This window comes from Triticum aestivum, chromosome 5A (genome assembly GCF_018294505.1).
Source record: "Triticum aestivum cultivar Chinese Spring chromosome 5A, IWGSC CS RefSeq v2.1, whole genome shotgun sequence".
Taxonomy (NCBI): domain Eukaryota; kingdom Viridiplantae; phylum Streptophyta; class Magnoliopsida; order Poales; family Poaceae; genus Triticum; species Triticum aestivum.
Genome location: NC_057806.1, coordinates 396,723,645 through 396,737,029, shown reverse-complemented (window position 1 = coordinate 396,737,029; position 13,385 = coordinate 396,723,645). Strand labels below are relative to the sequence as shown.

Below are 13,385 nucleotides of genomic sequence, written 5' to 3'. Positions count from 1 at the left end.
ATTTTATTTTTAGGGGCTTAATACGAAAATAAAAAAAGCCAAAGGCTTCTCTGCAGATCTACATGCTACAGCGGATGACAATGGGCTCTGGCCACACTGGAATGCCACATAGCCCATGGATATGTTCGTGTACATGAAATGTGATCGTATATGAACGCTTGTACAAGTTTGATGACCGGAAACATGTATTTTACAAGTTTGTGCACCAAACTGACCATCGCGTGCAAGTTCTATGACTTCGGGTGTATTTACCTCGAAACTAAATCATACTGCGAGCTGCAGTGGTACAAGTACAACAGCATGTCCTCTTATTTAGAAGGCAAGGTAAGGTATGCGATAAAACATTTCGTGATGCAGCTCACCGGGCTGCTTTCAAGTGGTTTCGAGGATAAATTTGAGTGTTAACTTCCATTAAATTTTTGCAAAAGGTATGGATAGGTCTCAATCGATTAAGATTTAATCAAATCTTAGTCAAATGTTATAACATTTAAGAAAGGACAAAGAAAAGACTAAAAAATTTGCACGGATCTAATTGTATAATCTCATGAATATAACGTCGGCAAAGAGTCTGAAACATAATAAAGTTTTAGTCGATTGAGACTTAGCAAGGCTGTTTTGTGTTTGGGTGACACGGGAAGGGCAGGAACACAAGTGGAATTCCCATGAAACCGAGACAGATACTGCATGGCAGCAATATTCTCTGCCGGGCTGCTGCCGCCTGCCGGTGCCCCCTGGCCAGTCAATCAGCCCTGCTAGATTAAGGAGCAGGAACAGCAGAGACGCATCAGCATCAGAGACTGCAAAGGAGGAAACTGAAAACGAGCCATCAATGCAAAAAAAGAGAGAGAGAAATGAGAGAGAGTTGCTAAACAAACAAACCTGGAGGAGTGGTGCCAACAAAAGCGAGCCCAAAGGCGAAGCTGAAAGCTGCCTTCCCATCCATCCATCAATCCGCGCGCTTTCTTTTCTTTTAAAGCGCCTCTTCTCCCTCCTCATCCTTCCCTTTCCCTGAAGCCACCGGCCGCCACTGCTGCCTGCCGGAGCGGGACAGGACTAGCAATGAAGAAGATCAAGGCGGCGCGCGGGGGAGCGGCGGCCACGGCGCCGACCGACCTGCTCGTCTGCTTCCCCGGGCGGCAGCACCTGGCGCTGATGCCCAAGTCCATGTGCAGCCCGTCCAGGGCCGCCCTGGACAAGGCGGTAGCCGCGCGCCGGAGGCAGCTGCAGTTCCCGGCCGCGCCCGCCGCGCGGTACGGGGGAGGAGGGCGTGGCAGTACTAGTAGCCCGCTGTTCCGCGGCTCTAAGGCGAAGCAGAGTGTCGGGGACGACGAGCCGCAGTCGCCCAAGGTGACGTGCGCCGGGCAGATCAAGGTCGGCCGGCCAAAGAAGCCGAGACCGGTGGTGGAGAAGCACGGTCCTAAGGGCGACGGCGGCAGTGGCAGCAGGTGGGTCACCGTGGCGGAGGAGATCGAGCGGCTGCAGGAGCGGAGGAAGAAGGCGAGCTGGCTAGAGACCGTCGGGATCAGGAGGGACGCGCTGCCCTTCCTCGGCGGCGCGCTCTGGAGCCTTCGGCACAAGGTGAGGTGCTTCGGGTCGTCGCTCCCCGCCGCGGTGGACTCCTCGACGGACGACGACGATGACGTGGGGGAGCGTGGGCGCGAATCCACCGCCGTCGGAGGCAGCGCCGCCGCGAGCGTGTTCTCCAAGTGGCTCATGGTGCTGGAACGGAGCCATGAACCCCACGAGCAAGACGACAACGACGACAAGCCAGACCAAGAAGACGGGCGGCCGAGCAATGAGGCGGGAGACGACTGCTCCAAAGCGCCGTCAGTGCCGCCGCCGAACGCTCTGCTCCTAATGCGGTGCCGGTCGGCGCCGGCGAAGGGCCTGACGAGGAAAGGAGCAGAACCGGCCGGCGAGGAGGCCGCGCAGGAGAAGGGGGGCGTGGAGGAGAAGAGGGACGAGCTGGTGTTCATGAGAACGGCGCCGGACTTCCTGAAGCTGTCCATCGACATCGCCAAGGAGACGTGGGTCGTCGGCGGCGTGGACCCCCTCGCGCGCAGCCGGAGCTGGAAGAGGTGACCTCTAGTCGCGCGCCGGTAGCCGTTGTACAGAGCTCTACGTGTGCCTTCCCTGTGCCTCGCCGGTTCCAGTGTTCATTTTCCGCTTTGCAAAGCATAAATCCGAGCTACAGAAAATGTTGTACGGTAGTATGTTTCTCCGCGATTCAATGTCGACACGATCGTAAGAGAATCTGTGATTGAAGTGACGCGGTGGTGAAAGGGACATGGCTTCTTGCTCTAGGCCCCGCGCATTGGAATGCTAAATCAATCTAGGCATCTAGTGATCTGCACGCATCACAATCACAGCCAAAAGAAACAGAGCAGGAATCAGAACTGCAGAATGTGAAGGAAAGAAAGGTCGTCCGACGCTGCAGAGTGAGAACCTGAATGTCCTGCATCAGAATTATTACTGCGGTAGCCGTCAGAAACACCGCGGCCTCAGCGCGGCAAAACCTGCTACGGTTACATCACCATCGCAAGATCACCAAATAATCAACATATGATAACGGATGGTCTCTAGATCTATAACCCAAACTGCAGGCATCAGTTTACAGCAAACGCACGCCCACAGGTTAGTTAACTTAATCCTACACCGAAGGGTGGCTAAAGATCCGCATACATGTCAACACTTAGCAAAGCAAAAGTAGCGTAAGAAATGAGCGTGCCCAACTTGTAATGGCGGCAGGTGGAGTATGTCCAGCTGTGGCCAGACACGGCATATAGATATCGAGTACCTGCAAAAGGGAAACGGCAGAGAAAGCTACGTTCTACTTCTAGCCCTGGTCACTGCACTGGAAGAACCTACACACCCTTGAAAAGCTAAATCGCTCACAGATCGGAGCGCTTGTGCTGAAAATTTGTTTCTCTGAAGGTATTATCACATGACAGAACATGGGCTGTAAAGCTTCTTGTTCACCTGTTCATCCAAAAGGCATTAATGAGTTGCTGAGTCCGTGCTACGGAGCATGATTACATCTGGTTTCAGCGCATCGAGTTAGATGAGGACACGATGGTGTGAAAATCACTCAGGCAGGCATTGCCAAACTGCAGGTGGTTTGTAACTTCGTAAAAACATTCGTCGTCCCGTGAGGCACTCTACACTTCTGCTCAAGTCTAGTTATACAGCAAAGAGCGAGGATAGGAACAGGATCCTGAATCACTTGAAGGCAGGGCAAAATGAAGGGTTCGCCATGTCACCGGCAAAAGGCTGCACAGGAGTAGGGGAATTAGGCCCTGGAAAAGTTGTTGTAGCGAAACTGTGTTAGCACCATTACTTAAACTTATACATCAAACTCTTTCATGCACACACACAAAAACTGTGCAGAATATGATGCGTACTCTATCTACAGCACAGTAGAAATTTTAGATGAAAAACAGAAAGATTGTACGAAAAATCTGCCTGTGTATGATCAAGTGTAAGTCTTGATCAAAATAACAAGAATAAATGAAAATAATGTGGGGAAAAACACGCTGCCAACAAAAATTGGAAGACACTGACATATTTTAATTTTTTCAGCTGGCAGCAGGGTCTAAAACCTAGAAGCAGAAATTACACAAGTAATTGGTGATAAAAATAAAATAACAAGCACTTCTCGACAAGTATTACCAATTAACCATCAGAAGACAAATTCTTTCACCATCACATCTGCAAAGCTACCTAAGATAAGAAAGGTTACAAATCTATTAGTACGCAGCTACTCCAGAAAGGAAAAAGGTCAGCAAATACAAAAAGTACAGGTATGCTTTAATATCTCGATTATAATTAGCTGAAGCAAATAAAAATCAAGAGGTATACCACAGGCAACATACTAGACTACTTTGCTGCTGAATTGGATGCTTTCTGGATCTCCGTTGTTATCGCCTCAGCAAGGTCTGATGCCTTATACTCAGCTCCAAAGCATCTTACTGTCTCCAGGCATGGATCTAGCAAGTACCTATAATCAGACAGTCAAGTTCTTGAATCTTTATCAAAAAAGGAAGTTATATGAAGACTCTCACATGCTCTTACATGTTATGAGAACTCTCTACAATATAATCCTGACCAACTTCACCAACTTTTTTGAAGAAAATGCGGTATTCTTGTGCCATCTGTCTTATTGCATCAACTGAGCCAGTTAAGCCTGTTATTCTTGGGTCGAACTCTGCAGTTCAAATGAGACAAATCATCACTTCCAAATGTAGTGCAAAACTGAAGGTTCCAATGACATAAAACAAGCAGGGAGGCTTACCACTAAGATATGCTTTAAGCTGAGCAGGTGAATCACGTTGAGGATCAAGTGTGACGAAGAGTGGTTTAATCTTGATATCATACTTTGACTCTATGAAACAAAAATAAAAGGTTCGTAAGAGATCATGAAGATAACAAACCAATAAGCAGAATATAGCACACAGAAAATAGATGCTTTAAATTGTGGATTGTCAGCAATTTTAAGCACAACAGGCAATTAGTAGTTCAGGCTGGAGCATGACTGAGATAAGAAAAGGATTAGTTAAAATAGCTTCGACAACATAATTGTGACAAAGAACTTAATACTAAGTTACACAAAGAACTATATATGATTGGGAATTAGCATCAAATGTTTTAGCAAAATTGGATGCTTTTAGCCCAAATGCAATGAACAAAACATGCATTTGTGCACTCATAGACCAAAATAATCATATGCAGTATGCATAATAATGGTGTTAACTAATATTTTGGAACGGAGGTAATAGATCTGTACAAGAAGAACAGAGAGATAATGATATGATAATAAAAAATAATAATATGTCAAAAGATGAGGTGCCTCCAATAGTGTATTCAGGATGTGGCATATAGCAACACACCTAACAGCTTAACAACATCAGCGATCTTCTCAACTTCTTTCGGCCCCACATCTGGGGATGACGTATAGCCAAAATACATCAGCGTCCAATTCCCTCGAAGCTTTGATTCAGTCACCACATTGTTTTCTGTATCATAGAGCTTAAATGGTCCTCCGATTGCAGGTCTGTTGGTAGTGCACCTTTTGGGAATACTGGTCTGCTGTGCTTGTTTACCTGGAAACACCATGATATGAAACAATACAGAAATAATAATATACTCAATAAGACACAATAAAAGGGTTAATGAAAACTGGTTTTCTTTCAAGCTAAGCTACAATGTACAGCTGAAAAGTAATAATGAAAACTGCATCTCACAGAAGCTAAGAATTTTTGGTATTCTAATATCAAGATTTTTTTTAAAGCAACACTGACTACCAACGTTGAACTGGCTGAAAAGATTAATACATCAAAATGTATTACTTCAGGAAATAACAAGAAACATCACTTCTGAAGAATTTGTAAGTACCTAAGGGAACTGCACGCCTCTCATCATTATAGTGAACATAAGTGGCTAGTCCAACAAAGGCTAGAATGGCAGATGGCTGCAAAACCAACATTCACATGTACATAAGAATATGATGTTTGGCCAAATCACAGTCCACATGTCAAATAAGAAACTATCGAAGTTCACCAACAAGCCATGATAATAGTTGGCAATACCATAAAAAGTATGATCAATTGTAGTTAAGGGGAAACTGATAAAATAGGAAGATTGAGCAGGCCAGGAAAGCAACATACGACAATGTAATATATTAGTGGCTGAGAATTTGACTCGTTCTCTTCAGCAAACTGTCTCATCGGTCTATCATACTTGGAGCTTCCTCCGGTAGAATAACCTCGAGGCTGGTAACCCCGCACCGGAAATTGCCTGCACAACCAAATTCTAAGGATTACAAGAACTGCAGAGTTAAACAAACAGAAAATGCCTAGGTTGAACAACATACATGCAAACAGGCTTGTGAGAATATTGACAGGTAGGAAGCATTCAGATCATTCAGGTTTTAAATTAAAGCTTATAATAAAGTAATAAAATGATGAGTAATGACTAATGACATTCAATTCAAGGTCTACCATTCATAAGGGGCGGGAAAATGATTATCAAATGAAATTCGCCATGGCATAGCTTCAATAATTCATTCATACCATGATGTAGGCACTTATGACAGTCAGAGCCATCAACAACAGAGCATGTAAATCAACTACAAAATGTTAAACAACAGAGCATGTAAATCAACTACAAAATGTTAAACAGCAGTGCAGCGAAACTGAACAGTAGGACATGATCATAACCGACCCACATATCAAAAGCCATTTTAAGCAATCACTAATCACATACACACAAAAAATGCAGCACCTGAATCTGAATGAAGAACCCAGACTGCATAGTGAGACATAAAGCGTACAGGGGACACACAATTGTGGCGATTCACTAACCATACTTCACGGAAATTGCCCCCCTAATTAATTTACTCCCAACTCCGACGAGTCTACACAGCGATTGGCAGGCCCGAATCCTCCCCGTTCCTACAACGTACAGACGGCTCGCGTTCTTCCCCAGGCAGAGCAGCACCCTACGGGCCTAACCAGCAACCGAAACGAGGACCGGGCCGGACGAACTAAGGAGGCCGCCGCGGAAACGCCCGATGAGGCAACGGCACAAACAGGTAGCGCGCGCAGGACAGGAGCATCACGCGGAAAAAGCGACCGAGACACGAGGTAAGCCAGCCGTACCTGGTCTGCCACGGCGGGGGCACTCCGGCCGCACGGGCGGTGCCGAGGCGGCGTAGCAGCGAGAGCTTGAGGAAGCGCGCGGGCAGCATGGCGGTGGCCCGGGAGGAGGCTCCGGAGCGAGGAGGGGCGGGGGCGAGGGATGGAGTGGAACTGTGGGAGGGGAGGAATTGGAATTGTTTTGGAGGTTTTGGGGGGTCTCGGCTCTCGGTCGGCCGTGTTCGACTTCTTCTGGTCCAAGAAAGCAGGTTTGATCTTCGTGCAGCCCAAGATATCGTTTTGCTGGGCTGGCTGGTTCATTTTCACAGTCCTTTATTTTCTGTTTCTGAAAAAAAATCATTTATTTTCTTTATTTTTTATATAAAAGAAAACAGTGAACGTTTCACTTTTTCACTTTTTGTGAGAAGTAAATTTTACGAGTCACTTCGTGTTCGTTTTATTAGGAAAAAAAATCCTATACGACCTAGGTCGTACGAACGCAAACTGGAGACCCTTATCCACGCATGACATCTGACAAACCGAATCTCAAAGCAGCACAAGGGAGACCAGCAGTTGGGACAGTGCCGCGAGCTGGACCATCGACGAATGTGGCCTCTTCCGGTGGGGATGGAGCAGCACGAACAAGGGAGTTGTCCCCCGGCGTTGAGGAGCAAGCCCGTGGGCGGATGTGGCGACTAAGGGCGGGGCCGTGAGCCGGGCCGCCAACAAACGAGGTCCTTGCCGGCGGGGATGAAGCTCGCCTAGCTGGGGAGTTCCGCCTAGCGTCGAGGAGCACGGCGGTGGCGGTGAGCAGCTGGGGCGGATCTCACCGGCGGCTGGAATATGGGGACGTTGGATTTGCAAAGGGGAATTATGGCTACTGTGTTGCTGCTTTGAGATTCAGTTTGCTACGTGTCATGCATGGAGGAGGGTCTCCAGTTTGCGCTCGTACGACCCGGGTCGTATACAGGTTTTTCCCGTGTTATTACTAGTAGTTTAGGTCAAATTTTGAGATTCCATGAAATTCAAATCCTCCTCATTTTTCTAGTTGTGTGTGCTAGTATGTGTCACATTCATAAAAAATAAATAAAAGTCCAGTTCCAAGCATGTATACACTTACATGACAAAATCGCATTCATAAAAAATAAATAAAAGTCTAATTCGAAGCACGTATACACTTACATGACAAAAAAAAGACAACAAAACGTTAATCTTTACACAAAAGACCATCAGACAAAAAGTAAAACTACTTGTACAATAAGAAGAAGAAAAAGTAAAAATGCAATCGAGACAGAAGATTATCCTGAGCTTGACGGCAACGCTGTCATCTGCCTCAGGGGCCGCCGTAGCAGTCACCAAGGAAAAATATGACGGATCGCCTCTTCAGCCAAGCTTGACGTGACTCCATCGCTGATATGCAACTTTTCAGACCTCAAAGTGGTTACCAAAGGCGAATAAATAACCTTTGAAAGAATCTGGTCAGGGCAGCACCCTAAACACGCCATCAAACTTCATATCTAGCACTCTCACTCGACTAAAATGTCAAAGGAAGAAACCATATATGCCAACCGCAAACCACGAACCCAGCACACAATCCATCGTTTTCCAAATGTCATCGTTGCAGACTGCAATCAGCCACTCCTGCACTACCTCCTAAGCTCTACGTCGGCGTTGAAACAAACGTCGCCGCAACGGCGGAGACCGAAGACACAAGTCCACCACAAAGATGTCGTCGTTGCCACGACATCCCTGGTTGAACAGACTAGTTCCCAAACCAACATCGATAGCAAGACACCTTGTAGAAGAAAGATCTGGAGCTTCTTTATTTTGTTTCAACGACGTTGTTGTCGAAGCCAAGACGTTGAAACATCGAAAAACCTAAAACTAACTTGGCCCTAAACCTATAGCTACACACCTCCGCACGTGTGAGATCCGACAACCAAGAGTTCGTCAGCAGAGAAGAGTCGTTGGGAAACGACGTCGAAAAACGAGTCGCCCTAGCAGTGGCAGCAAGATCACCTTTCTTTCTTTGGAAGAAAGGAAATTAGTTGTGTCTAAATTATATGAAGGAAAAGCCAGTGGCGACAGCTGTGCTATTCAATCCTCCTCCTCTCTGCAACACAAATGCATAGAATTCCAAAAAAATACAAAAATACGACCAAAAAATATGCGGGCATCTTCGACGGATCCCAATTACATAGAGGGAGGAGGGTTGTTGGAGATGCTCCAAGTGCATGTAAAAGTAAGTGGAGGTTTGTTTGGCTCATTATCTCTACTCCTAATGGACGAATTGGTTGAATAGTCCCCCCCACTTTCAACCGGTTTATTTTCAACCGGTTTTTCTTCGTCCCACCTCCCACCAGCCCCTCCCACCGGTTTTTCTCTTTTCTCGTCTGACCGGCAATACCCAATGTATTTATGGTAATCAATCATAATTAATCCACGTATAGTAATAAATCAATCCAGGTATAGTAAGGTCATAACTCAGGAAATTTTGAATATGGCAATTATATGGTAATAAATTTAAATTACCCCAAAGGCTATCAATCCAGATATGGTAAGGCCATAACTCGGGAAATATCGAATATGGTAATAAATTTAAATTACCACCAGGTATGGTAAGGCTATCCACGTATAGTAATAAATCATATAATAATAAATCATAATTAATCAACGTATAGTAATAAATCAACCCAGGTATGGTAAGGTCATAACTCAGGAAATTTTGAATATGGTAATAAATTTAAATTACCCAAAAGGCTATCAATCCAGGTATGGTAAGGCCATAAATCGGAAAATATCGAATATGGTAATAAATTTAAATTACCCCAAAGGCTATCAATCCAGGTATGGTAAGGCCATAACTCGGGAAATATCGAATATGGTAATAAATTTAAATTACCACTAGGTATGGTAAGGCTATCCACGTATAGTAATAAATCATATAGTAATAAATCATAATTAATCCACGTATAGTAATAAATCAATCCAGGTATGGTAAGGTCATAACTCAGGAAATTTTGAATATGGTAATTATATGGTAATAAATTTAAATTACCCCAAAGGCTATCAATCCAGGTATGGTAAGGCCATAACTCGGGAAATATCGAATATGGTAATAAATTTAAATTACCACCAGGTATGGTAAGGCTATCGATCCAGGTATGGCACGCCCTCACCTGATCACCTATCACAATCTCCAGCCCCACGCACGCACCAAAGAACCCACCCGGCACCAAACGCAGCTCCTCTCGACCCCCTCGAGTAAACCCCGCCACCGTCGTGCGATCTTCCTGACACAGACGCCGTCGCCGCCTCCTTCCCACCTACGGCGTCCCCCACGTCCATGGTGACGGCGCTCGCGTCCTACACTGACCCTCCGCCTCATATAGGTTGGTCGTTGATGGAGTGGGATGTGCCGCTGCGGTTTGGGGAGGCGCAATCATGATCTAGTTGGGATCTCAGTGTGGACTCGTTCTCTACGATGAAGGATGGCGTTGCCTCCCTGGCAAATGGGATCGAAGGAAGGGGCTCTACGTCGTGAATGTCGGCAAGGCAGCGGCCGAAGGCGAGCCCAACGGTGAGCACGGGTGTTCGTCCCATGAAATAGGCGGCCACGGAGGGCGGATCTGAGGCCACCCCAATCGCCGGTGGCCCTTCCTCCCATCGCTCATCGCCTCCATTCTCTCTCTCCTCTAAATCTTTGTCGCCCCTGCCTGATTCTGGCCGACGCCATCCGGCTCTCGCATCGACCACCACCAGCACGGCTGCGGACGAGGCGCAACCGCAGCCGCCGCCGCCGCCATCCTCATCCACCTCCTCCACCATCCTTCCCAGCCGTCGTCGGGGGCACCCGCCATCTGCACTCTAGCCCACCCGCTCCCTCCTATCCCCTCCCCCTGCCTGCCAGCCCCGTGATCCATCGCACAGATGGCAGGTACTACAGCGACCTCCTCCCCAGCGGATCCGACCTCCTCCGATGGAGATCCATCCTGGGCACCGCCTTATTCTCATGCGTGCACGTCTATATCAACGTCTCATTCCACCTCACCTCACCTGAGCCTTTACCTTCCCACCTCTGCTTCAGATCCATATCACTTTGCAAGGTATGTGCTTGATTGTTCCGAACTGGATCGATGGATTATGCAAGGTACTTTGGGTGTCGTCATTGACGGCAATTGTCACGCCATGCTACCATCGGAGGGGTCCCTCATCGATGATTAGGGTCTTCCGAACTGCACGAGCTCCATTGAGAAGGATGTTTTTAATTCTGGTTTTGCCTACATGCTTTCTTTGCCTGTATCTACTTAGCTAATGTCTTCTTATAGATAGTAGCTGCTGAAGTGGTGATCAAAGTTGTTCACTATAAGGAAACAACCATGATAACAAAAGTGTATATTCCCTGACCTTTGACCTGAAGTACTTTTTCATTAGAAACTTGCAACAGCTAGGCATTGAAATTAGCAACAGCTTCGTACGTACTGAACTAATTTGCAGCAACACGTACTGAACTAAGTTAGGTTATGCTCATCGTTCCAACATGCTTAGTGATAACCACCTAGCAAGCTGATCAAACATGAAAAAATTGAAGTGCTACTGCTAATTGTACTATTTTGAATGTGAAAATCTATTTAATTGGCTCTTCTCTAATTGTACACTTGCATAAATCTCAGATCTTACAAATTACAGTATAACCATAAAAGTCATGCTTTGACTCCTATAGGGCCTTTTGCACTTTAATATGACTAATAATTTGCCTTAATATCACAGATTGTATTACTACCTTTCTAAGTGAATGACATTCAAGAAGGTCATTAAATAAAACCAAGAAATCCTTCTGGTATTGGAGTGTAGGAAAGTTGAGACTATAAAACCAAAAGGTTATATTTACGTTTATTAGAGAAGGTTCTTTACTTTTTATAGGAAAACACAAAATGTTGCGATGTAGAGTCTAGGTGGTGGGCCTCCTTGATCCACTTGGTGGATGAGGGCGACTCCGGTCCTGGCACCCATAGTGCCAGTGATCCAAAAATCATAGGGCCTGGATATAGCTCTAGCAGACGTATGCGGCTTGCGCATCGAGCTTGGTCGTCTCGAGCATGGAGATAGGCGAGTTGTAGACCAAGAGCTGGTACAGAGATAGGCGAGTTGTAGACAAGAGCTGGTGGGCAGCAAGAAACGCATGCACACCAAAGAACAAATCTGAGTCACATGCCTACTTCTATTGGTTTCTACAAAGAGCGGCTAGCTTAGATCTTAGACCAGTCGGTCACTGTCGAGGTCGCCAAGGTGATCTTACAGCACCGCCGTGGGGATTTCTCATGATTTTATGTAGGCAAGCCGCAAGCGGTGGTGGTGATTGGCTGGGTGGTGTCGCTGCCTTGGGAAGAGACGAAGTGATGGTAAAAGTAAGCAGGATCCGATGATTCTTCCATGGGGATAGCCAAAGTCAAGATGTCGACTACAGACTCGTCGCAGACTTGCAGTGAACCTGGATGCGGCAAGCCTGATTTGTGGATCGATGGCGGGTCTTGACTTTGTTAGGCCGGGATTGGATGGTTGCGGAGGGTGGTGTGCTTGATTGGGTTCCCATGGAAGAATGTGGCCTCCTCGTGGATCTGGTCATGCCCATCCTAGAGAACATTGTTTCCCTAGCTCCCTCGAGGAGCAAGGACAGTGCAAGCGGCAGCAGGGGGTAGGGGTAGATGTGGGGAGGGATGTCGGCGGCTGCTCGAGGTCATCATGATGAAACCCTTGACGTCCCATCTTTATCAATGGAAGTGGAAAAGCACGAAGTCGAGATTGGATAGAAGTTTGAGTTCTTTTTGGCACCGATCGGTTCCCCACTTTAGAGATGTATTTTTTTGCGTGCGAGCAAATAGTTGGTTGATTCTAAAAGGGATAGGCACTTTTCAATAGAAGTGCATGACGGACCAAAAATATGACCTCATTTTATTTGTTTGATAGATATCGTATTATTCGTTGTTGTTCGTTCGGTGAAATTTCCTAATATTTGATTGTTGTGTTTCTAATTAGAGCACCCCATAATCACCCAATATGAGGGGATGATAAATGAAAGATACTGATTATAAATTTTAAAGAGCCCGTGGCAACGCACGGGCGTTATACTAGTATGAATTGTATATATATGATGTGATGATGTTACATATGCAGTGCGTCCATAAATTCATAGTCTGAGACAGTGGTGGTGCCAGCACCAAAAAGCTATGGGTTCAAATGCAGTAATCTCTCTAAAATGTCTTATTTTTTGCACAAATATGAGTAGAACTAGGCTTGCAATCCAAAAGGTTGTGGGGTCAGCTGACCCCATAGCATATAAATAGAATCGCCTCTGGTCTGAGACCCTCCCCGCATCTATGAATAATACTCCTCTCCAAGACCACAAGCAAAGTATGTATCTCTAATCATTAAGTAATAAAACAGACTATTGCTTTGTGCAAGATGGCATATAGTCGATAATATATTCTCTTTACGTCCAGCTCATCGCCCAAACAACGAGTCCACTATCCTTTTATCCTTACTGAAAGTAATACAATTACAAGCTTTTTTCTCTTACCCCTAGAAAAGCTTTTTTCTCTTACTGTCACCAAGATACTCCACTCATAAAGATTAAACTCAACTAATGCACACTCTCTCACCGTTGATTAACCATCTAAACTGGCCAATGATTAAATAAACAATGGAAGAGCAATATAAACTATAATCCATGGAGAAGCATCACATATAAACTTA

At 45.9% G+C, this 13,385-nt stretch overlaps 2 protein-coding genes across 5 annotated transcripts; one reads left to right on the top strand and one right to left on the bottom strand.

Annotated features, from left to right (window-relative positions):
• The first annotated feature begins 919 nt into the window (after positions 1–919).
• Positions 920–2,410, top strand: LOC123103603 (uncharacterized). The gene has a single exon (XM_044525244.1). It carries the CDS (start codon positions 1,060–1,062, stop codon positions 2,080–2,082), a length of 1,023 nt encoding a protein of 340 aa, XP_044381179.1. The 5' UTR covers positions 920–1,059; the 3' UTR covers positions 2,083–2,410.
• A 535-nt stretch (positions 2,411–2,945) lies between these two features.
• LOC123103604 (protein SCO1 homolog 2, mitochondrial) lies at positions 2,946–6,896 on the bottom strand. Of its 4 annotated transcripts, none has more exons than XM_044525246.1 (9): positions 6,657–6,896; positions 5,664–5,793; positions 5,392–5,467; positions 4,887–5,099; positions 4,292–4,381; positions 4,072–4,204; positions 3,859–3,997; positions 3,670–3,720; positions 2,946–3,296 (listed from the first exon to the last, which is right to left on the bottom strand). In XM_044525246.1, exons 1-7 carry the CDS (start codon positions 6,743–6,745, stop codon positions 3,877–3,879), a joined length of 852 nt encoding a protein of 283 aa, XP_044381181.1. In that variant the 5' UTR covers positions 6,746–6,896; the 3' UTR covers positions 2,946–3,296; positions 3,670–3,720; positions 3,859–3,876. The 4 variants fall into 4 exon arrangements, with proteins under 4 accessions (XP_044381181.1, XP_044381183.1, XP_044381182.1 ...); XM_044525248.1 differs by having other exon boundaries at positions 2,946–3,270; XM_044525247.1 differs by having other exon boundaries at positions 3,873–3,997.
• Positions 6,897–13,385: the final 6,489 nt, after the last annotated feature.

Coding starts and splice junctions, on each gene's coding strand:
- LOC123103603 (XM_044525244.1), top strand. CDS start 1,060: ATGAAGAAGATCAAGGCGGCGCGCGGGGGAGCGGCGGCCACGGCGCCG.
- LOC123103604 (XM_044525246.1), bottom strand. CDS start 6,745: ATGCTGCCCGCGCGCTTCCTCAAGCTCTCGCTGCTACGCCGCCTCGGC. Junction 5,794..6,656: donor CCCCCGCCGTGGCAGACCAG/GTACGGCTGGCT, acceptor TTGGTTGTGCAG/GCAATTTCCGGTGCGGGGTT. Junction 4,205..4,291: donor GCTTAAAGCATATCTTAGTG/GTAAGCCTCCCT, acceptor TTTGAACTGCAG/AGTTCGACCCAAGAATAACA.